Source organism: Arabidopsis lyrata (genome assembly GCF_000004255.2).
Source record: "Arabidopsis lyrata subsp. lyrata unplaced genomic scaffold ARALYscaffold_1, whole genome shotgun sequence".
Lineage (NCBI taxonomy): Eukaryota > Viridiplantae > Streptophyta > Magnoliopsida > Brassicales > Brassicaceae > Arabidopsis > Arabidopsis lyrata.
This window is the reverse complement of record NW_003302555.1, coordinates 29,704,654-29,728,179: the sequence shown is the minus strand read 5'-3', so window position 1 is coordinate 29,728,179 and position 23,526 is coordinate 29,704,654. Positions and strand designations below refer to the sequence as shown.

The 23,526-nt window shown below is 39.0% G+C and overlaps 3 protein-coding genes across 4 annotated transcripts; all 3 read left to right on the top strand.

The window, feature by feature from the left end:
• The first annotated feature begins 3,628 nt into the window (after nt 1-3,628).
• LOC9330624 (probable LRR receptor-like serine/threonine-protein kinase At1g56140) lies at nt 3,629-9,771 on the top strand. The gene is made up of 24 exons (XM_021012261.1): nt 3,629-3,813; nt 4,071-4,257; nt 4,358-4,429; nt 4,501-4,572; nt 4,663-4,734; nt 4,826-4,897; nt 5,095-5,166; nt 5,297-5,368; nt 5,518-5,589; nt 5,672-5,743; nt 5,839-5,910; nt 6,074-6,145; nt 6,232-6,297; nt 6,445-6,510; nt 6,605-6,649; nt 6,779-6,840; nt 6,957-7,333; nt 7,699-7,897; nt 7,972-8,130; nt 8,230-8,348; nt 8,460-8,670; nt 8,754-8,985; nt 9,066-9,216; nt 9,302-9,771. Exons 1-24 carry the CDS (start codon nt 3,705-3,707, stop codon nt 9,641-9,643), a joined length of 3,045 nt encoding a protein of 1,014 aa, XP_020867920.1. The 5' UTR covers nt 3,629-3,704; the 3' UTR covers nt 9,644-9,771.
• A 112-nt stretch (nt 9,772-9,883) lies between these two features.
• Nucleotides 9,884-16,636, top strand: LOC110224836 (probable LRR receptor-like serine/threonine-protein kinase At1g56140). 2 transcript variants are annotated; one of them, XM_021012258.1, is made up of 24 exons: nt 9,888-10,276; nt 10,495-10,681; nt 11,261-11,332; nt 11,419-11,490; nt 11,592-11,663; nt 11,753-11,824; nt 11,982-12,053; nt 12,185-12,256; nt 12,364-12,435; nt 12,522-12,593; nt 12,732-12,803; nt 13,016-13,087; nt 13,176-13,241; nt 13,461-13,526; nt 13,707-13,751; nt 13,855-13,916; nt 14,009-14,391; nt 14,503-14,701; nt 14,781-14,939; nt 15,036-15,154; nt 15,266-15,476; nt 15,564-15,795; nt 15,884-16,034; nt 16,110-16,636. In XM_021012258.1, exons 1-24 carry the CDS (start codon nt 10,156-10,158, stop codon nt 16,488-16,490), a joined length of 3,102 nt encoding a protein of 1,033 aa, XP_020867917.1. In that variant the 5' UTR covers nt 9,888-10,155; the 3' UTR covers nt 16,491-16,636. The 2 variants fall into 2 exon arrangements, with proteins under 2 accessions (XP_020867916.1, XP_020867917.1); XM_021012257.1 differs by having other exon boundaries at nt 9,884-10,276; nt 15,266-15,795.
• Nucleotides 16,637-17,134: 498 nt separating this feature from the next.
• Nucleotides 17,135-23,488, top strand: LOC9330623 (probable LRR receptor-like serine/threonine-protein kinase At1g56130). Its single transcript, XM_002894516.2, has 24 exons — nt 17,135-17,371; nt 17,621-17,807; nt 17,896-17,967; nt 18,062-18,133; nt 18,245-18,316; nt 18,422-18,493; nt 18,650-18,721; nt 18,845-18,916; nt 19,055-19,126; nt 19,212-19,283; nt 19,431-19,502; nt 19,704-19,775; nt 19,865-19,930; nt 20,138-20,203; nt 20,354-20,398; nt 20,526-20,587; nt 20,678-21,057; nt 21,148-21,346; nt 21,443-21,601; nt 21,719-21,837; nt 21,951-22,161; nt 22,245-22,476; nt 22,564-22,714; nt 22,802-23,488. The coding sequence occupies exons 1-24, from the start codon at nt 17,248-17,250 to the stop codon at nt 23,174-23,176; spliced, it is 3,096 nt and encodes a 1,031-aa protein (XP_002894562.1). The 5' UTR covers nt 17,135-17,247; the 3' UTR covers nt 23,177-23,488.
• The last annotated feature ends 38 nt before the right edge of the window (nt 23,489-23,526 follow it).

Genomic DNA, 23,526 nt, shown 5'->3' with positions numbered 1-23,526 from the left:
AAATTCGGTCGATGTTCGGTGCGGAGGATGAAACGCTATGAATCTGGGTTTTGACGAGCTTCATATCGGCTTCCGCCTTGGCTAGGGAGGCTCGGATCTTGCTTAGCTCGTCTTCTCTTTCGGATTCTTCGGCCCACCTTATGTTTTCCTCAGTTTCTTCGTCATCAGTAAGGTCCGTTCGCTCGGCGGAGTTAGCTCCGGCTCGGGTGCGCTCGTCTTGTAAATCATCTGGCTCGTCCGTCATGTCCACTGTGTCTGGCTCGGTGGGATCATCTTGGTTCTCGCGTCTTGCAGGGTCGGCTCGGGTTGCGACTCTGGTGTTGTCGGTTGGTGTCGCGAACGTGAGTCTTGTTGGGTTGATGCCAGGCAAGTCCCTCCGAGCTCGTGGCGGCCGAGTCTGGAAACGCATGGTTTTTTGTTGCCCACGTGTTGCGATTTCGTCGACTCGCTGCGCCAAGGTTTTGTTAGCTTTCTCTTGGTCGTCAGCTTTCTTCTGGAATTTAACCATCAGGTCTTTCAGTTCGGCTAGAGTCGCTATGATCGTCGGATCGGCTTGAGGATTCTGAGGGTTCGGAGGGTCCGGGTTCCCTCCTCCAGCTGGTGGTGTCTGACGACCGTCTTCGTTCATCGTCCTTTTCGGTAATCGAGTTCTGCGTCTTAGGGTAAGAGAATTCTAAAGTATCCCCACAGACGGCGCCAAACTGTGGAAGTCAAAACTAACATAATCGAGATTTGTCTAGGGTTTTAATTTAGGGATACGATAAATGTGAATTCTCAAAGAACAACAGAAACAATTGTAACCAAAGATGGTGTTCTTGATCTTATTGATGAAAAGAGTAGTTTTGATCGTACAAGAGTTTGATCGTAAAAGAAAAGATGTTTGTGCTATGAGAGCTTTGCGTAGTGTAAATTCTAGAGCGATATTGCTTGCCTTTTGCTTGAGCCTTGAGTCTCTTTATATAGGGGTGATAAACCGCCTCTCCAACGATATTCTCGGAAGATTTCCATTTATCTTGAAGTCGGCCTAGAATATCGCGGGTTTAGGATAGTTTCCTTATTCTTCGGGGTTTCTTGGAAGATTTCCTGATTTGAGTCGATCCTTCTAGATTCTCTCTTATCATTTCTGAGTATGTCGGAAATGATATCTTGCTTAGAAATGATACTTCTGGAGGCGAATATGATTTCGCCTCGGGTGTCTATGATTTCGGCTCGGGCTGCATGGATGATGGCATGACTCCCGAGCCGAGCTGGGGAGACTCTGAAAAGATTGGGCTCGGATACTTTTCGTCGATTGAGCTCGGCTACTCTCAGAGAAGCGGCTCGGGCTACTTGTGAGGTCGGCTCGGGGTGGAAGGAAAGCTCAGCTCGGGCATGGTGACATATAGGTTCCCGAGCTGTCGTGGCAAACGTCCCCGAGCCGGTATAAGGTGACCCGAGTCATATCAATCGACATTCTCCGAGCCAGTTCAATGATTGATCCCGAGCTGTTTCGGCAGTGTTCCCCGAGCCGGTTTTGATGATTCGGCCCGAGGTATTATTTCCTAGCTCGGACTCAGTGCGGGTGGAATCCGACCCCAACAGTTTCCTCAATGTCTTCTGGATCGGTCTTGAAATTATGCTCATGAAGGCGAGCACAAGAACATATCTTATCAGAAGGTTTGCCTTGTCAATAGGTATCTTCTCATACTTCTTCGGGACAGGATCCTTGAACAAGCTCAAACATTTCTGACGAATGATTCCTCGAAACTTATGGCCTTTAGCTGAATCAAGACCATCTGTTGAGTTCTTGTCCTTGAATTTAACCAGATGAGTGAGGAGCGATAAGGCAACAGAAAACATCTGCTTTTCGGAATCGTCCTGCAAACAAAACAAAATGAAACCAATGCATAAAGAATCTGAGCTATAGATGAAACTTTGACGATCAAATTAACTAGCTAGATACAAGCACAAAATCTCTTTGATTAGAGGAAACAAATACGAAAAGGCAAAAGTGGTGCAAGCCAACATGATATATATCGCATGTTAAAGTCCACCAATGTATATTATACTATAAAAGAATCAAATTTAACCTAGATATCCTCGCAACTTGTGCAATCTGTTGCGTACAAATATAGGGGTAAGCATTGGTTACTGCTACAGATTCCTGTTGAACGAAGTCCCATTCTTCCTTTTCAATGATTTTATCTAAAGGATAAGCTTCTCGAGGAGTATTTGCAGAGGCATCATAAGGAGGAATTTTGCGAGCAACAATGGAACTGGTGCTTGTAAGAGCACCTCCGTTAATATCCAGAATCATCTAAGTTACATATAGAGTTAATTATAGACACATTATCATTGAAACATAGAACCATCTCAACTAATCTCAAGATGACTAGTACCGATCTTATAGCTACTAGTTAGATGCAAGTAAGGGATTAAACTAATGCTAAGAATATATATATATATATTTTTCGCCAATGCTAAGAATATATTAGTTTTAGATATACAACGGAAACAAGCTAGGAATATACCTGACTAAGTTTGGTTAGTCGTTCTCCTGAATCTTCTGTTTCTTGAATATTAAGCCTTGGCTCTTATCTGATGATTGGCAAGTAAAACCCACAACAAGTCAGAACTTGCTATCTAGATTCTTTAACACAACCCAAATGATTAGTTGTATTTGGTTTGAGTTAAAGAGCAGAGTAGGATTGGAGCCAAAGCTTAAAGAAATTCAAGAAACAGAATGTGCAGGCAGGGAGTGTGTGAAGATACTTTGGTAAAAAATAAAAATATATAAATGAAAGAAGCAAAATCATATATAGTTTAGAGCAACCCCATTGATGGTTTCTAAACATAAGTCTCTTATTTTAGACAAAAAAAATGTATTAATAAAAAAATGTGTGGATTTCTTGAATAGTGAAGAAACCCTCTCCAAAATATGTCAATGTACCTTATATAAGAGATTTTGGAGAGAGTTTCTTCACTATTCAAGAAACCCACACAATTAAATAATTATATTTTTGTTGTCCCAACGTGAAGAGACTTGGTTAAAAACCATCATTGGGGTTGCTCTTATAGTCAACTCATCAAGTCATTCAGATAAACATTGTATTATTGTTTTCGTTAGAAAAGTAGTAACCAAGAATGTTTTTAAAACATGGTCAAACGTATTAACTTGTATTTGACGTCCTTGTCATAATCATAGTTCTATCGCTAATGGTCGTTTAATATATAAGCGATTGGATTGCATCAGACGTATTATCTTTATCATTATGAATATTTTATACAAAGTGGAAGAAAAGAAACACGTATGAGACAACTGGCTCATGTCATCGATATGTCATATACGGTTCGATTAACCAACTTTGTTTAGATCCGTTCTAACCCAAATCAGCAGTTTCAGATTTAAATTCGGACATTTTTACACTTGGTCACCTAATTCATTAGTTTAATACTAATGATTAACGAGTAAACAACGACTAATGATAAAATGGCCAAGGCTTTCCGACACACTTTTTTGGTTTATTGGATAACTAAATACAGAAAAAGCTTTTTACCCACATGGCGATGTTATTATTTTTTAAAAAGAAATTAGGCTGTTAAATTCAAAAGTTAAAACCATATAATATACATTTATTTATTTATACGCATAACAAGAACAAAAATGGCTAGTTGGTTTGCTCTGGATCCCTCCGACTCTCTCACATCTTTTGGTCGTCGACGATATGCCGAGATTAATTCTCTCCTTCGTACTTTGGTTTGTGCTCATGTCTGGTTTATTTCATGTGGTTAGACCACAGAACCGAACCAGAGCCACTACTGATCCTGACGAAGGTTCTCCAAACTTGCTAAAAATTCGTTTTAGATCATCATCATCATCGACCCATTTTTGGCAAATTTTCTTACTTTCATTTTCCAAAAAAAAAAAAACTCTTCTTATAGTTCGAAAGAGACGATGATGATGACTTATATAATATATATCGTTTTTTTTTTTTTTTTTGGTTGGAATCAGAAGAATAAATTGAATTAATCTTAACTTTTTTTTTTTTTTGGTCAAAAATTAATTTTGAAAATTGGAAATGATTTTGCAGCTCGGGCGTTGAACAACATCTTCAGGACGTGGAAGATAACGGCGACGAAAGCATGGAACATAAGCGGCGAACTATGCAGCGGAGCCGCCATAGACGACAGTGTCAGCATCGACAATTTAGCTTTCAATCCTCTCATCAAATGCGACTGCTCTTTTGTCGATTCCACTATCTGCCGCATCGTTGCTCTGTACGTTTCTCTCTCTCTCTCTCTCTCTCTCTCGCTGTCCTCCACCTGTTCGACGCATTGCCTCACTCACAATAAAAATTCGAATTCTTGTGTGTCACAGGAGAGCTCGTGGTATGGATGTTGCTGGACCCATTCCTGAAGACCTCTGGACTCTTGTTTACATCTCAAATCTGTATGATTCTTCATTTACCAAGCATTTACATTTGGAACACACTCACTCACTCGATTTTCCATTTTTTGCAGGAACCTAAATCAGAATTTCTTGACTGGTCCTCTGTCTCCTGGCATTGGAAATCTGAATCGAATGCAGTGGATGTTAGGCACTGAACCCTTTAATCTTTGATCCCAGACAAGCTTGTAAACTGTATGCTTTTGTGACTTTGTGAGCATTTTCTTTTAACACAGGACTTTTGGGGCTAATGCATTGTCTGGACCAGTTCCCAAAGAAATTGGTCTGCTTACTGATTTAAGATCATTGTAAGGACTTCGAGGATTTGATCATATTTTCAACTGGCTCGTTAGTTTTCGCAGATAGATTCTAATGATTATTTCCTTTTTTTGAGCTCAGAGCGATTGATATGAATAATTTCTCCGGTTCTCTACCACTTGAGATTGGAAATTGCACGAGGCTAGTGAAAATGTAAGTGTATGCAATGCTTTGTTCATCATGCTCCTTCCTACGAAGCTCCAAAACTGTGGTGACATTTAGTATTGCTTGCATCAAACACTCTATCAGAGCCTCACTTCTCTTAAAATGTCTTACAAATAGACCAAATGTCTATACACTGAAGTGCTTCCGAGATGCAATAAGTTTATTGATTCTCATATTTGTGATAGGTACATTGGAAGTTCAGGACTTAGTGGTGAAATTCCTTCATCATTTGCTAATTTTGTGAACTTGGAAGAAGCGTAAGAGTTGTATTTTATTATAATGTTGTCGGTTGTTATTGTATCTGGCTACTCATTGAGAAACACAAAGAATACTCCTATTTGTTCATAAGTTTTGGATTTGACTTTTTTTTTTTTCATTTCGTTTCAGCTGGATTAATGATATCCAACTTACAGGTCAGATACCAGACTTCATAGGAAATTGGACCAAACTTACTACTCTGTGAGAAATTTCATATTGCAGCTCTTCAATTATTCATTCAATCTTTATTTCTTTCTTTTATGCCTTCGCTTATCAACGTACAGAGTGACGGTTAATAATCAACACTTGATGGTATACCACACTATATATTGAAACATTCTTTACTGCAGGAGAATTCTGGGGACTAACTTGAGTGGTCCAATTCCATCTACATTTGGGAACTTAATTTCATTGACAGAATTGTAAGTGCTGGATATATGTTCTTTTATCCTTCACTTTTCCACTTGCTCTTTGTCTCGATACTGACTGAAATCCAAAATGCAGGAGACTAGGTGAAATAAGTAATATCAATTCTTCTCTTCAATTCATCCGAGAAATGAAATCTATAAGTGTCCTGTAAGGAATTCTGTTCAGCTTCTGCCTAATATTGATGAACTCCTTTAGCTGTTCCCTTTCCTCTGTATTTTTGACATTTTTCAAATATCATGCAGAGTATTAAGGAACAATAATCTCACAGGCACAATACCTTCCAATATTGGAGATTACTTGTGGCTACGACAACTGTAAGTATGAGACAAGATGACACAAAATTTTGTTCCAGATCTTAAGATTCTCCAAAAAGTTATCCTATATCTTCTTTGTTACTAAACTGAGATGATATACTTTCTAAAATAAAGCACCTAGGGCTTTAATAATTACAAGCAATATTCTTTATTTGTTCTCCAGTGATTTGAGTTTCAACAAGCTAACTGGGCAAATACCAGCTCCGCTTTTCAACTCAAGACAGCTTACTCACTTGTAAGAATATATTTATTTTTCCCATCACATGCTCTTATTCAAGATTCGCAGACTAAGTGAGCAGAATTATCATTACCTTCATTCAGGTTTCTTGGAAATAACAAGCTGAATGGTTCCTTACCCACTCAAAAAAGTCCCTCTCTTAGCAATATGTGAGTAACAAATATATGTAGAGGAATGTTTCTCCCCCTGGGTAATATGTATTGAAAACTTGTCAATACAATTCAAAGGAATGTTTTTTCCTCTGGGAAATATGTATTGAAAACCTGTCAATATAATTCAAAGTGCTTTATCTGCAGAGATGTGTCATACAATGATTTAGCAGGGGATCTTCCTTCTTGGGTTCGCCTACCAAACTTGCAACTGTAAGTTCGAGAACTATGTGCTTAAATTTCATGGTACATAATACATTGTTTTTGCTGATAAAAAGTTTTCTTTTGTGTGTGTATTATTCTGCAGTAACCTGATTGCCAACCACTTTACCGTGGGAGGTTCTAACAGAAGGTGACTTTGTGAATCTTTTGCTCTTCTTGGTGCCTGAAGTTCTACGTTATTTCTATTTTACAAGCATACAACTGTTAGTCTACATTCCATATTCCTCATTTTAGTACTTTTTGTTTTTTTCTCTATTAGGGCTTTCCGCGGACTGGACTGCCTCCAGAAGAATTTCCGCTGCAATCGAGGGAAAGGAGTATGTAAGTGCATCTAAATGCTGTTTTGAAAGTCATTTCAGTTTTAGCATTTCGAATATTAGGATGCAAATATTACACAACATGTTGGTTAAGATGCTTCTCTTTTAATGGGTGTCCAGATTTCAACTTTTTCGTCAATTGTGGAGGCCCGGATATCAGGTCTAGTAGTGGAGCTTTGTATGAAAAGGACGAGGGGGCACTTGGACCAGCTACATTTTTCGTAAGTAAAACACAGAGATGGGCAGTCAGCAATGTAGGATTATTTACTGGGAGTAACAGCAATCAATATATATTTGTTTCGCCTACACGATTTGCAAACACTTCAGACTCAGAGCTTTTTCAATCAGCGAGACTCTCTGCATCTTCTTTAAGGTATTACGGACTGGGGCTAGAAAATGGAGGCTATAGTGTAACAGTTCAGTTTGCTGAGATACAAATACAAGGTTCTAATACCTGGAAAAGTCTTGGAAGGCGAGTTTTCGACATATATGTCCAGGTCTCTACTATTACATTGAGCTTCTGCCCATATTCTTACAAACATTAATTTCGGCTTTTCTGTGAATTTGTTATTTTGTTTTTGTGGAGTTAAATAATTATCATACTGTCATCTCAAGTAATCATAATATGAAATATGTCTGTACTCTGTAGTAACTTTTTTGAACCAGAGAGAGAAGATCCTTGATAAGCATTGGCATACAAGAGATCCTTTTCTATTAGAGTATCTGGTACAAGATGTAGCACAGATTTTGTTCGAGTGGGGGTGAAAATTTAAGATGCAACGTTTTTAAGGCTCAACTCCTCATGAACTATATTCTTCTCTCAGAAATGGTTTCTGACCTCTGAGTTTCTTTTGTTTTTCAGGGAAAACTTGTTGAAAAGGATTTTGACATGCACAGAACTGCTAACGGTTCTAGTATCCGCGTAATTCAAAGAGTCTATAAAGCAAATGTATCTGAAAATTACCTTGAGATTCATCTTTTCTGGGCTGGAAAAGGGACCTGCTGTATTCCTGCTCAAGGCACTTATGGGCCGTTAGTCTCAGCGATCAGTGCAACTCCAGGTATACATCAGAAACTTTCATGATCTTCGTAGAGTCCAATGTCTCTTCTAACTAGTAGCTTTTCTTCTCTGCAGATTTCATACCTACTGTAAAAAATAAGTTGCCCTCGAAATCCAAGAAAAAAATTGGTATCATCGTAGGGGCCATTGTAGGGGCAGGAATGTTAAGTATCTTGGTGATTGCTATCATCTTATTCATCCGTAGGAAAAGGAAAAGGGCGGCTGATGAAGAAGGTAAATAGAAAGTCTTAGTTGTGGCAGTATTATTAAAGTCTAATCGTGAACAACTGTAACCTTCTAACTGGTTCTTATCAACTAATTACTCTTATGCAGTGCTAAACAGTCTGCACATAAGGCCCTACACGTTTAGTTACTCAGAACTCAGAACTGCAACTCAAGATTTTGATCCTTCCAACAAGCTTGGGGAGGGAGGATTTGGACCTGTTTTTAAGGTAAGACCCTACACAGAATGTGATGAAACACCAATATGGGGAGTGTAGTGTACTAGGAGGTTATGTAAATATTTCCATTAGCTATATTCTAAAAAATATCCATTGGTACAGGGAAAACTGAACGACGGAAGAGAGATAGCTGTGAAGCAATTGTCAGTTGCATCCAGGCAAGGAAAGGGTCAATTTGTTGCGGAGATTGCCACTATATCAGCTGTTCAGCATCGCAACCTTGTAAAATTGTATGGATGCTGCATTGAGGGAAATCAGCGCATGCTTGTATATGAATACCTCTCAAACAACAGTCTAGATCAAGCTCTATTCGGTAAGCTCATGAGATCTTACATGTGTTATCCTTGTGAAAAAAAACCCACTGCTGTTAGCTTACACGTTGCATGATTGTGGCAGAGGAAAAGAGTTTGCAGCTTGGCTGGTCAGACCGTTTCGAGATATGCTTGGGAGTAGCAAAAGGTTTAGCATATATGCATGAGGAGTCAAATCCCCGTATAGTGCATAGGGATGTGAAGGCAAGCAATATTCTGCTGGACTCGGATCTGGTCCCAAAACTCTCTGATTTTGGGTTGGCCAAACTATATGATGATAAGAAGACGCACATAAGTACCCGAGTTGCAGGGACGATGTAAGTATCCTGAAAACCTCACATTGGATGTGGTTTGTCAAATGGGTTAAAACTTACAGTTGTTGAATGTTGCATTGCAGCGGATATCTGTCACCAGAGTACGTGATGCTTGGACATCTTACGGAGAAGACGGATGTGTTTGCCTTTGGTATAGTGGCTCTGGAAGTTGTCAGCGGAAGGCCTAACTCCTCTCCAGAATTGGATGATGACAAACAATACCTTCTCGAATGGGTATATATCTAACTTTTCCTACAAACACAGGCTTTTTTTTTTAATTCCATTTTTGGCGAATAATTTGAGTCTTTGGGTTGTGTAGGCATGGAGCCTACACCAAGAGAAGCGTGATTTGGAACTAGTGGATCCGGATCTAACAGAATTTGACAAGGAAGAAGTGAAACGTGTAATAGGAGTAGCTTTCTTGTGCACACAAACAGATCATGCAATACGGCCAACTATGTCCCGAGTGGTAGGTATGCTGACCGGCGATGTGGAGGTAACCGAAGCCAATGCGAAGCCAGGCTACGTCTCTGAGAGAACATTCGAGAATGCAATGAGCTTCATGAGTGGTTCAACGAGCTCGAGCTGGATATTACCTGAAACTCCAAAGGATTCTTCCAAGTCCCAAGATGAAGAACATGGACGACGACATGAAACTTGAAAACTTGTGGGTTTTCTATTTTTTGTTCTTAACATTAAAAAGAAAAAAAGTCAATATTGTGGTAAATAAAATATTCGCTTGCAAAACATATTTGTTTGACCAAATTAGATTTGACTGTTTCTCCTGAATGTTGGTTTTGTTTGGTCCCATTTTTAACATTAAAATCCCTTGAGACCATCATTGGCATTTAGTAGTATCAAGGTCCAAAGGTGGTGATGCTTGCAGCCATTGTTGAAATCTCCGTTGACAAGGCAGCGCAACCTCGGTCCAAGCGCGTGCATCCCACCTGCTGCTGGAGACGGCGCGTGAGACGCACTGCTTCGCGTTGAGATTAGTGTGTTAGTTGGTTAGACCATTAATCAAATTCAAAATTAAGCAAAATGAAAAAAAGCTCTCTTCAAAGTCCAACATAAACACCATTTTTGAACCAAATCAAAACCTCCTCCGTCTAGTTTTGGCGGCTCTGTCTCTCTCACATCATCTTCTTCTCCGTTTAATTTTAGTTGCCGACGATGCTCAAGCTACGGCGGTATCTGTGTCTACTCCTCACCGTCTGGTTCTTGTGTAATTCCGGTTCGGTTTACGTGGTTCGAGCCCAAAATCGAACCGTAGCCACCACACATCCCGACGAAGGTTTGTCTTCTTCTTCTTTGAACACTTGACAAGTTCAAATTCAATCGATCGTATTGAAAAGACTGTAGCTAGGTCATCAAGCTAGTCTTCTGATTCTAATTGATAAAACCGATGTATCCATATAATAATATTATTGTTTTATCCTAAGAAATTTACCGGTTTAGTTTCAATTGACATTTGGTTTAGTTAAGAGTTGACCGTTGTGAATAAAAAAACAGCGCGAGCTTTGAACTCAATTTTCGCGGCTTGGAGGATTCGGGCGCCGAGGGAATGGAACATCAGCGGCGAACTTTGCTCCGGCGCCGCCATCGACGCAAGTGTCCAAGACTCAAACCCTGCCTACAATCCTCTAATCAAATGCGATTGTAGTTTCGAAAACTCCACAATCTGCCGCATTACCAACATGTAGGCCTCTTTTCCCCCTTTTTGTGCACCCCATGCGTTCGACGTATTCTCCCACTGGGAATTGACTTTTTATCTGTTTTGTGGTGAAACGAAACGAATGGTTTTCAATTTCATGTCGTAGCTATGTATGCTTCAGTAGTTTATTAGGAATGTGGCCTAACTTAACCCAAAAGCTAGCTCAAGAGTTAATGATTGCCACATCCTTTATATACTATCCAAAGATCTTAATCCCAAGCAATGTGGGACTTTCTAATAGGCCTCCTCGAGATGTGGGTGGGAAACGGTCCAACGGGAAACAGCCCAAGCCCAACATCTCGGAAATACAACAAGACATGCCACTTATATGGGCCACATAGGTGGGAAACTATTTGTGTGGGAATTTGCTTGTTGGGCCAATCTTGGGCTCTGATACTATATTAGGAATGTGGCCTAACTTAACCCAAAAGCTAGCTCAAGATTTAAGGATTGCCACATCTTTTATATACTACCCAAAGATCTTAATCCCAAGCAATGTGGAACTTTCTAATATATTTCAACTTTCAAGTCTCGAATTCATTTTGGATGTTGTTGTTTTCACAGCAAGGTTTACGCGATGGAAGTTGTAGGACCTATACCACAACAGCTCTGGACCTTGGAATACCTCACAAATCTGTATGGTTTTATTATCACTTGATTATTTATATAGACTAGCTACAAAAAGAGCACACATTTTCACAAATCAAAACCACTTCTTTTAGGAACTTGGGTCAAAATGTTCTCACTGGCTCACTACCGCCTGCAATTGGAAATTTGACTCGAATGCAATGGATGTATGTCTCTGACACCTTCTATGTCTTATTGTTTGTAGTGAATGTCTACACCTTTAATTGATAATGCATCCTTTTTGGAACATTTCTTGTTTCTCACGTAGGACTTTTGGGATCAATGCGTTGTCTGGCCCTGTTCCTAAAGAAATCGGTTTGCTTACAAATTTAAAATTACTGTAAGCTTAAGATACGTCTTGATTGTCTAAATATGATAGTGTGCTGCTGGAGGATTCTGACGGTTCCTTATACCTATTTATTTCTGCAGTAGTATTAGTTCAAATAACTTTTCCGGTTCTATACCAGATGAGATTGGGAGATGTACAAAACTACAACAGATGTGAGTGTATCTGTCAAAGCTATAAGTGTTTATGTCTTTATATTCTTGGCTATAATTTAGATGATGAAATATTAACCTTCAAAATCATTTAGCGTTCACCGACCTCAAAAGTCTTGCGCAGTTAATTATTTTTAAGAATTTCTTACATTTAATGCAGATACATTGATAGTTCGGGTCTCAGCGGGAGAATACCTGTATCATTTGCTAATCTTGTGGAGCTTGAACAAGCGTAAGATATATTGAATTCGAATATAAGCTTTATCTTTCAACTTTAGTTGCATCTATTTTTTGTAATCTATTTATTACTTTACAGTTTAGTTTTTTTGCCTTGATGTGTTTGCTTCCTTAATGTGGTACCAGTTGGATTGCGGATATGGAACTTACAGGTCAGATACCAGACTTTATAGGAGATTGGACCAATCTTACTACCTTGTAAGAAGATTTCTTTTTTACAATTATATAATGGCTTATTCCATTTTTATACCGTCTTCATTGCATTTCAATTTGGGATTTAACGGCTGGTACGTGTTTTACTGTAGGAGAATTCTCGGAACTGGTTTAAGTGGTCCAATACCTGCGTCGTTTTCCAACTTAACTTCTTTGACAGAGCTGTATGTGTTGCATTATTGTCATAATCATTATCGTTTACTGTTGCTCTTTCTTTCCTTTTCTCCACATATTCGTATCCTAAATGTAGGAGGCTTGGTGATATATCCAATGGAAGTTCTTCTCTTGAATTCATCAAAGACATGAAATCTCTAAGTATATTGTAAGGAAGCTTTAACTCAACTTCTACTCCAATTCATGATCAGCTTTAATTCAAGTTGAAGGCAGCTTCAACTTCAACTTCTACGAATTGATCTGGTTCTCTCCTCCCTGTATTTAACATTTATAATATATGTGGCAGAGTATTGAGGAACAACAATCTCACTGGGACAATACCGTCTAATATTGGAGAATACTCAAGTTTGCGACAAGTGTACGTACATATGTCAATGTGTTTCTTCAAATGCTCTGAAAGCTTTTTCAGAGTCTATTTTTTTGTAAAAAGAGTGAGAAGATTTGTGAAACTCACTGAGAGAATACAAAAATGCTCTTAATTGCTGATAATAGAATTTCTTATTATTCCTCATTTATTGCTTAACAGGAACAGTCTAATGTCTTACCATGTAATTCGTGTCTGTTTTCCAGTGATTTGAGCTTCAACAAACTACATGGACCAATTCCGGCTTCACTTTTCAACTTAAGTCAACTTACTCACTTGTAAGATGATATGTTTTCTGCTTCTTTTGGGTCTTTATGTACAGCGACGCGGATTATTGTGAAAAAATAATTGTTTTCTCCATATTAGGTTTCTGGGAAACAACACGTTGAATGGTTCCCTTCCCACTCAAAAGAGGCAGTCTTTGAGCAATATGTGAGTAACGAAAATCTTTACTATTGTTTCATCTTTGAAATCCACAACGTTTCGTCTGACACAGACTCGAGTTTCGTACACTTTTTACTCTGCACTTATTCATGTTGAATAAGGTTCCACTCTTGGTGACACAGATGACTTGCCAATATTATTAGGAAACTATTTTGGAATATATAGCATATTCTGGCCATCCTAATTATTGTTTTTCTATACTTACAGAGATGTGTCGTACAATGATTTGTCTGGAAGTCTTCCTTCATGGGTCAGCTTACCAAACTTGAATCTGTAAGTAAACAAAACACTATATCCCAACTTATATTCACAGTTTTTTACAATTTCAGAAATTTCCTCACATGTATATTCATTAGGCTGCTTCATATCCAGCATGAAGCTTCCTTTTTGTATTAAAAATTATAATCATATGTTAGAGAGAATATTAAACAAAACTGTATGTTATTTGTGCAGCAACCTAGTTGCTAACAACTTCACATTGGAAGGTCTTGACAACAGGTAATTTTTTAATATATGTTCTTGTTGGTGCTTGGAATTCCAATATATTTCTCTTTTCTTTTTTTTTTTGTTGCCTGCAAGTATAATTTCTTTTTGTTAAAAGGGTTTTATCAGGACTGAACTGCCTGCAGAAGAACTTCCCCTGCAATCGGGGCAAAGGAATATGTAAGTGTAACAGAGATATCTGCTTCATGAGCAAAGACATGTATTGTTGGAAACCATTTTGCTAAATATTTTCTCAATTAACTGGTGTCTAGATTCTGACTTCTCAATCAACTGCGGAGGCCCAGAGATAAGATCTGTAACTGGAGCACTATTTGAGAGGGAGGACGAGGATCTTGGACCAGCTTCATTTGTCGTGAGTGCTGGTCAGAGATGGGGAGCCAGTAGTGTAGGACTTTTTGCCGGAAGTAGCAATAATATATACATAGCTACCTCACAATCACAATTTGTCAACACTTTAGACTCAGAGCTATTTCAGTCAGCAAGACTTTCTGCATCTTCCCTTAGGTACTATGGGTTGGGGCTAGAAAATGGAGGTTATACCGTAACACTTCAGTTTGCTGAAATACAAATTCTAGGTTCTACTTCTAACACTTGGAGAGGTTTAGGAAGACGACGTTTTGACATTTATGTCCAGGTCTGCACTACTTGATCGAGCTTTCCGCTTTGCAAATAAACTTTTTGGTGTAATTATCTTCTTCCGACTTTTGGTTCTGAGGAATTCTAAGATCTAGCTCCATTTTTCCAGGGAAGACTTGTTGAAAAGGACTTTGATGTACGCAGAACAGCTGGTGACTCCACTGTTCGAGCAGTTCAGAGAGAATATAAAGCAAATGTATCAGAAAATCATCTCGAAGTCCATCTTTTCTGGGCTGGAAAAGGAACATGCTGTATTCCTATCCAAGGGGCTTATGGGCCATTAATATCAGCCGTCGGTGCAACACCAGGTAACATAAATGATGAATACTTGTTTTACACCATCTCCTGATGCTAGTTAGTGCCTGAGTGTTACATATTCCTGTTCAGATTTCACACCAACAGTGGGTAATAGGCCTCCATCAAAGGGAAAGAGCATGACTGGTACTATTGTGGGTGTCATTGTTGGCGTTGGACTATTGAGCATCTTTGCTGGTGTGGTTATTTTTATCATCCGAAAAAGAAGAAAGCGGTACACAGATGATGAAGGTATAGATGCAAAAAGCTCTTGAGCTGAAGAATTTTGGCCCTCTGAATGTCATCTCTCATATTGGTCGATTTTAAGAACCGAATTGTTTCTGGCAGAGATACTTAGTATGGACGTAAAGCCTTACACCTTCACTTACTCCGAACTAAAAAGTGCAACTCAAGATTTCGATCCCTCAAACAAGCTTGGAGAGGGGGGATTTGGGCCTGTTTATAAGGTAAGTCCCATACTGAGCTGTGCGTATATTCGAGATACTAGGAAAGAAGAGTATATGTGTAATACCATTTGTTTTGATATTACCTTTTATTTTGAATAACGCATTCAACAGGGAAAACTCAATGATGGAAGAGAGATAGCAGTGAAGCTATTGTCGGTGGGATCCCGGCAAGGGAAGGGACAATTTGTTGCAGAAATTGTAGCAATTTCTGCAGTTCAACATCGCAACTTGGTAAAACTTTATGGGTGCTGCTATGAAGGAGATCATCGTTTGCTTGTATATGAATACCTTCCTAACGGAAGTCTTGATCAGGCTCTATTTGGTACGCACAGAAACATGATTATCGATCTATGCTTCTGCCAGCCTAAAAGCACTCATTATGTACTTGTCGTTGGTTTGAATGTTGCAGGGGAAAAGACTTTGCATCTTGATTGGTCAACCCGTTATGAGATATGCCTGGGAGTAGCCAGAGGTCTAGTCTATCTCCATGAGGAGGCGAGGCTTCGCATAGTACACAGGGATGTGAAGGCCAGCAACATTTTGCTTGACTCTAAATTGGTACCAAAAGTTTCTGATTTTGGGCTTGCAAAACTGTACGATGACAAGAAAACCCACATAAGTACCCGAGTGGCAGGGACTATGTAAGTAATTCCCAAACCCGGAACTCTGGTTTGCAACACAATTATGGATTTATAACACTTGCTGGTGATTTTTACTATATAAATGCAGTGGGTATCTTGCACCAGAGTATGCCATGCGTGGACATCTAACAGAGAAAACAGATGTGTATGCCTTTGGTGTTGTGGCTCTTGAGCTAGTGAGTGGAAGGCCAAACTCTGATGAGAACTTGGAGGATGAAAAAAGATATCTTCTTGAATGGGTACGTCCATACTTGTTATAAATGATTGATCTACTTTAGCAAACTTTGATTTGATTGTGTAATTCTTGTTAACAGGCATGGAATCTACACGAGAAAAGCCGTGAGGTTGAACTTATTGATCATGAGCTGACTGATTTCAACACGGAAGAAGCAAAGCGCATGATTGGCATTGCTCTGTTGTGCACACAGACATCTCATGCCTTGAGACCACCAATGTCACGAGTGGTGGCCATGCTTTCAGGAGATGTTGAGGTCAGTGATGTCACTTCAAAGCCAGGCTACCTAACCGACTGGAGATTTGATGACACCACAGGGTCCTCTATCAGCGGCTTTCGAATTAAAACCACGGAGGCTTCTGAATCCTTCATGAGCTTTGTGGCGCCTGGCTCCGAGATATCACCAAGAAACAACGACTCTAAACCAATGCTTGGAGCCCAGATGAATGAGGGAAGATGACAAAGACCCTTCACTGTAACTATATGGTGGCTATAGAGATGATGTTTGTGTATATGAGGATCACTATTTCCTTCTTTGATTGAAAAACTCTAGATTTCACTTTGACTAGATAAATAATAATATTTTAGCTCGTCTGAGTTCGACTATTCATGTCCTCACAACCAAATCAATGCCGTCTCTTCGCTAGTCACTTCTTCTACAGTGTAATGTGTTGGAATTTAAATGAAGTTATTAAGAACACTTTCATGGGTGGTTCAGCGAGCTCGAACCGGATATGGCCTAAGATTCTTTTTCCGAGTCCCAAGTCAGAGATGAACGACGATTCAAACTTGAAACGTGTGGTTTTGATATTATGTTTCTTAATCTTACATAATAAAAGGTCAATAGAGAAATGGTGCAGGCTATTAAAGTAAGCCATGTTGATCAATTACGTAATCTTATAAACGTCATTTGATTGTGTTCTCTTGAATTGAATGTTTCGGGATGATGTTATTATTTTCGTTAGTTAATTACGACGACTCGCAGCGCAGCCGCCACCACCGTTGTTGACACAGCAGGCGCAGCTCCTCGGTCCACGCGCTAGCTGTCGGGACTAGACCATATATTAGTTTGCTAACGCTAATTGTTGTAGTATTAAAACTGAAATCATAAATGAACCAAAGCTTAAACCTCTCAACTAATTTTGCAAAGAGCAGAACATAAACTCTTTTCTAAAAAGCATTTGTGTTCTTAAACCAAAGCAAAACCACCGTCGACGATGACTAGTCTACGGCCGTCTCCGTGTCTACTACTCATCATTGTCTGGTTCATGTGTATTGCCGGTTCGGTTCACGTGGTTCGATCTCAAAACCAAACCGGAGCCACTACTCATCCCGACGAAGGTTTGTCTTTAATTATTTATACCACAAGAGTTCAGTCACCAATAATCAATTGGATTGTATAGATTATAGCTAGTTTATTCGGATCCTAATTGATTTATAACTAAAAAAAAAAAAAACCATGAATTGTATCCATAAATTTCAAAATACTATGTTTACCGGTTAGTTTCTATTAATATTTGGTTTGATATAACTAATCGTGATTAGGATAAGATAAAATTGACCGTTGTGATTTGATTGTGGAAACAACAGCGCGAGCTTTGAACTCCATCTTCGCGGCTTGGAAGATCCAGGCGCCGAGAGAATGGAACATCAGCGGCGAACTTTGCTCCGGCGCCGCCATCGACGCCAGTGTCCTAGACACAAACCCTGCCTACAATCCTCTCATCAAATGCGATTGTAGCTTCGAAAACTCCACAATCTGCCGCATCACTAACATGTAAGCCTCTTTCCACCTTTTTGTGCAGCCCATGTGTTCGACGTATTCTCCCACTGAGTCTTAGTTTTGTTTGTTGTTGTTTCCACAGCAAGGTTTATGCGGTAGATGTTGTAGGACCTATACCTCAAGAGCTCTGGACTTTGATATTCCTCACCAATCTGTATTGATTCATAATCACAAGAGCTAACACACACATTTGCAAATACAAATATTGAGAAATGGACCTCAAAATCACATATCTCCCTTTCTTTCAGGAACTTGGGTCAAAATGTTCTCACTGGCTCACTGCCTCCTGCAATTGGAAATCTGACTCGAATGCAATGGATGTAAAAGCCTCTGAAACCTTCCTTTTTTTTTTTTTTGTATTGTTGTGGTTCGGGTGATGGTTTTCTACAACAATTTCTTGTCTCTCACGCTCAACTGTTTTTATCACCTAGGACTTTTGGGATCAATGCGTTGTCTGGCCCTGTTCCTAAAGAAATCGGTTTGCTTACAGATTTAAGATTACTGTAAGCTTTTGATGCTTCTTCACTGTTTAGATATGATAGTGTCTTCACAATGCTTCTGAAAGATCTTGACGGTTCCTTATACATATGTATTTTTTTTTTTGGCAGTAGTATTAGTTCAAATAACTTTTCTGGTTCTATACCAGATGAGATCGGAAATTGTGCAAAACTACAGCAAATGTGAGTGTATCTGTCAAATCGACAAGTGTTTCTGTATTTATTTCCTGGTTATAATTTAGATAGGAAATCTTGAAACCTCATAAATCATCTAGTGTTTACTGACCACAACATTCTTGTGTAGTTGATTTTTAAAAGAATTTCTTCCATCTATTGCAGATACATAGATAGTTCTGGACTCAGCGGGAGAATACCTTTATCATTTGCTAATCTCGTGGAGCTGGAACAAGCGTAAGATATACTGAATTCGAGTATAAGCTTTATTGTTGGGTTTCTAAAAAGATGTTTTAATCTATTTATTACTTTAAGTTTTAGTCTTGCCATTGGGTGATTTTAATCTTAGTGTCGTACCAGTTGGATAGCGGATCTGGAAGTTACAGGTCAGATACCAGACTTTATAGGATCTTGGACCAAACTTACTACCTTGTAAGAAGATTTCATTTTGACAGAGTTATGTTGGATTTGTTCCATTCATCTTGTTTTTATATTAATTTTACTCTTAGTAGAAAATTATTCTTTATGTGTAAATTTGGGATTCAACGTTTGGTGCATGTTTTACTGCAGGAGAATTCTCGGAACTGGTTTGAGTGGTCCGATACCGTCGTCATTTTCCAACTTGACTTCCTTGACAGAACTGTATGTGTTGTATTGTGTCAGAATCATTATTGTCTACTGTTTCTCTATCTTTCCCTTTGTCCACATATTCATATTCTATATGTAGGAGGCTTGGTGATATATCCAATGGAAGCTCTTCTCTTGATTTCATCAAAGACATGAAATCTCTAAGTGTATTGTAAGGCAGTTTTTGATTCAACTTCTCCTATGATCAGATTAATGTACTGTTGAACTTTCTATCTCTCTCTCTCTCTCTCTCTCTCTCTCTCTCTCTCTCTCTCTCTCTCTCTCCTCTGTGTATTTAGCAATTATGATATTGTTGCAGAGTATTAAGGAACAACAATCTCACTGGGACAATACCATCTACTATTGGAGGATACTCAAGTTTGCAACAAGTGTAAGTACATACGTCAATGTGTTTCTTCACATGCTCTGAAAGCTATTTCAGAGTAAAAAAGAGTGAGATGATTTGTGAAAGTCACAGAAAAAACATGAAAAGATCTTAAACTGCAAATAATTATATTTCGTATACTTCCTCATTCATTAGTAAACAGAAATATTTTAATGTTTTACCATTTAATACATGTTTGTGTTCCAGTGATTTGAGCTTCAACAAACTACATGGACCAATTCCGGCTTCACTTTTCAACTTAAGTCGACTTACTCACTTGTAAGATGATATGTTTTCTGCTTCTTTTGGGTCTTACTATATAACTAGACGGATAAAAAAAAGAAAACTAAATCGTTTTTTCATATTAGGTTTCTGGGAAACAACACGTTGAATGGTTCCTTACCCACTCAAAAGACGCAGACTCTGAGAAATGTGTGAGTGACGAAATTCTTTATAATTGTTTTATCTAGTTTTTTTGGACGGTTTGTTTCATCCTCCTGATGACTCAAGTTTCATACTGAAGTTGAATAAAATTTCCACTCCTGGTGACACAGATAACTTGCCAAGATATTAAGAAAACTGTTTTTGGACATATAATATATTCGGTAGATCCTAATTGTATTGTTATTTTATGCTTACAGAGATGTGTCGTACAATGATTTGTCTGGAAGTCTTCCTTCATGGGTCAGCTTACCAGATTTGAAGCTGTAAGTAAACAAAAACACTATATCCCAACTTATACTCACAGTTGTTTTCAATCTCAGAAATGTTCTCATATCCAGCATGAAGCTTCCTTTTTGTACATAATTTTTATTATGTTAGTGAATATTAATCAAAACTGTATGATATTTATGCAGCAACCTAGTTGCTAACAACTTCACATTAGAAGGCCTTGACAACAGGTGATTATCTTAGATATGTTCTTGTTGGTGATTGAAACTCCAATATGTTTCTCTTTTCTTTCTTTTTATTTTCCTCCAAAAGGATGCAAGTATAAACAACTTATCATTTCTTTCTTTTTGTTAAAAGGGTTTTATCAGGACTAAATTGCCTGCAGAAGAACTTCCCCTGCAATCGAGGCAAAGGAATCTGTAAGTGTAACAAAGAGATATCCTCATTACTATTACACATGAACAGTTGGAAAAAAAATGTTTAGAATTTCGCTATGGATTGGTGTCTAGATTCTGACTTTTCGGTCAACTGCGGAGGCCCAGAGATAAGGTCTGCTAGAGAAGCACTATTTGAGAAGGATGACGAGAATCTTGGACCAGCTTCATTTATTGTGAGTGCTGGTCAGAGATGGGCAGCCAGTAGTGTAGGACTTTTTACTGGAAGTAGCAATATATACATAATGACTTCACAATCACAGTTTATCAACACTTTGGACTCGGAACTTTTCCAGTCAGCAAGACTTTCTGCATCTTCCCTAAGGTATTATGGGTTGGGGCTAGAAAATGGAGGATATACAGTAACCCTTCAGTTTGCTGAAATACAAATTCTAGGTTCTACTTCTAGCACTTGGAAAGGTTTAGGACGACGACGTTTTGACATTTATGTCCAGGTCTGCACTACATGATCAAGCTTTCCGCTTTACAAGTTCTCTGTTTCCAAATTTGGTGATGGATTCTAAGATGTAGCTCCGTTTTTCCAGGGAAGACTTGTTGAGAAGGATTTTGATGTACGTAGAACAGCTGGTGACTCTACTTTTAGAGCAGTTCAGAGAGTATATAAGGCAAATGTATCAGAAAATCACCTCGAAGTTCATCTTTTTTGGGCTGGGAAAGGAACATGTTGTATTCCTATCCAAGGGGCTTATGGACCATTAATATCAGCAGTCAGTGCAACACCAGGTAACACAAACGGCGAATTCTTTCTTATCCCTGATTTTCACTATCTCCAGAGGCTCTTTAGTGCCTAAGTGACAGTGTTTACATATTCCTGTTCAGATTTCACACCAACTGTGGTTAATAGGCCACCATCAAAGGGAAAGAACAGGACTGGTACTATTGTGGGCGTCATTGTTGGCGTAGGACTTTTGACCATCCTTGCGGGTGTCGTCATGTTTATCATCCGAAAAAGAAGAAACCGGTACACAGATGATGAAGGTATATATGTAATCAGAACACTAACAAGCCCTTGAGCTGAGGAAATTTTGGCCCTAAAATTTCCCTTGAGTGTCATGTTTTAAATTGGTTTATTTAAGAACCGATTTGTTTTTGCAGAGCTACTTAGTATGGACGTAAAACCTTACACTTTTACTTATTCGGAACTTAAAAGTGCAACTCAAGATTTTGATCCTTCAAACAAGCTTGGAGAGGGAGGGTTTGGGCCTGTTTATAAGGTAAGTCCCATACCGAAATGGACGACATATCTGTACATTCTTAGATATACTAGGAAATAAGAGTATATGTGATACCTTTTTGTACGTTCTGTTTTGAAAAAAACATTCAATAGGGAAACCTCAATGATGGAAGAGAGGTTGCGGTGAAGCTGTTGTCAGTTGGATCCCGACAAGGGAAGGGACAATTTGTTGCAGAAATTGTAGCAATTTCTTCAGTTCTACATCGCAACCTAGTAAAACTTTACGGGTGCTGCTTTGAAGGAGAGCATCGTTTGCTTGTATATGAGTATCTTCCTAATGGAAGTCTCGATCAGGCAATATTTGGTAATGAACAGAAACATGACTTCTCTATCTCTGCTTCTGACAAGCTAAAGTACTCATTTACGCCCTTGGTTTGGATGTTTTAGGGGATAAGACTTTACATCTTGATTGGTCAACCCGTTATGAGATATGTCTGGGAGTAGCCAGAGGTCTAGTTTATCTCCACGAGGAGGCGAGTGTTCGCATAGTACACAGGGATGTGAAGGCCAGTAACATTTTGCTTGACTCTAAACTGGTCCCAAAAGTTTCTGATTTTGGCCTTGCAAAACTATACGACGACAAGAAAACCCACATAAGTACCCGAGTGGCAGGGACGATGTAAGTAATCCAAAAACTCTGACCTTTGGTTTGCATCACAATTACAGATTAGTAACACATGTTAGTGGTGTTGCTGTATCAATGCAGTGGGTATCTTGCGCCAGAGTATGCCATGCGTGGACATCTAACAGAGAAAACGGATGTGTATGCCTTTGGTGTTGTGGCTCTTGAGCTAGTGAGTGGAAGGCCAAACTCTGATGAGAATCTGGAGGAGGAAAAAAAATATCTTCTTGAATGGGTTCGACCTTGATTATTATGATTGATTGTAAATGGAGGAAGTTTAGAATGGCAAAAGCCAATAATCGTTGTGCATTACTGTATACAGGCATGGAATCTACACGAAAAAAACCGTGACGTTGAACTTATTGATGATGAGCTGACTGATTTCAACACGGAAGAAGCAAAGCGCATGATTGGCATTGCTCTGTTGTGCACACAGACAACTCATGCCTTGAGACCACCGATGTCACGAGTGGTTGCCATGCTTTCAGGAGATGCTGAGGTCGGTGATGTCACCTCTAAGCCAGGCTACCTAACTGACTGGAGATTTGATGACACCACCGGCTCCTCTCTCAGCGGATTTCAAAGCAAAGACACAACTGACTACTCCATGAGCTTTGTGGCGCCTGGCTCCGAGATATCACCCAGAGACAGCGACTTTAAGCCAATGCTTGGAGCCAATATCAATGAGGGAAGATGACAATGTATCCTCTCCGATTGATGGCTATAGAGATGTTTGTATATGGAAGATGACAATTTTCTTCTTTGATTGGAAAAAACAGATTTCACTTTGATTCAATAATAATAATTTAGTAGCTCTAAGTTGGAGTTGATCTTTAACCGTTAGTGATAAGCCTCGCATTATTCATGTACTTAGCCAAATCAATGAGCCTCTGAAGGCGACTGACTCGTCACTAACCACTTGTTCCTTGTTGTGACAATCTCTGTATATTCATGTGTTGTAATGTTTGTTTTGGGACTCAAAAGGAAATAATCAGTAAGATAACTTTCATGAGTGGCTTCCACGAGCACTAGTCTGCAATTCAAATA

Coding starts and splice junctions, on each gene's coding strand:
- LOC110224836 (XM_021012257.1), top strand. CDS start 10,156: ATGCTCAAGCTACGGCGGTATCTGTGTCTACTCCTCACCGTCTGGTTC. Junction 12,257..12,363: donor TGGACCAATCTTACTACCTT/GTAAGAAGATTT, acceptor GTTTTACTGTAG/GAGAATTCTCGGAACTGGTT. Junction 12,594..12,731: donor ATGAAATCTCTAAGTATATT/GTAAGGAAGCTT, acceptor TATATGTGGCAG/AGTATTGAGGAACAACAATC.
- LOC9330624 (XM_021012261.1), top strand. CDS start 3,705: ATGCCGAGATTAATTCTCTCCTTCGTACTTTGGTTTGTGCTCATGTCT. Junction 5,911..6,073: donor TACTTGTGGCTACGACAACT/GTAAGTATGAGA, acceptor TTTGTTCTCCAG/TGATTTGAGTTTCAACAAGC. Junction 9,217..9,301: donor AACAATACCTTCTCGAATGG/GTATATATCTAA, acceptor TGGGTTGTGTAG/GCATGGAGCCTACACCAAGA.
- LOC9330623 (XM_002894516.2), top strand. CDS start 17,248: ATGACTAGTCTACGGCCGTCTCCGTGTCTACTACTCATCATTGTCTGG. Junction 20,588..20,677: donor CAATCGAGGCAAAGGAATCT/GTAAGTGTAACA, acceptor ATTGGTGTCTAG/ATTCTGACTTTTCGGTCAAC. Junction 21,838..21,950: donor GGTTTGGGCCTGTTTATAAG/GTAAGTCCCATA, acceptor AACATTCAATAG/GGAAACCTCAATGATGGAAG.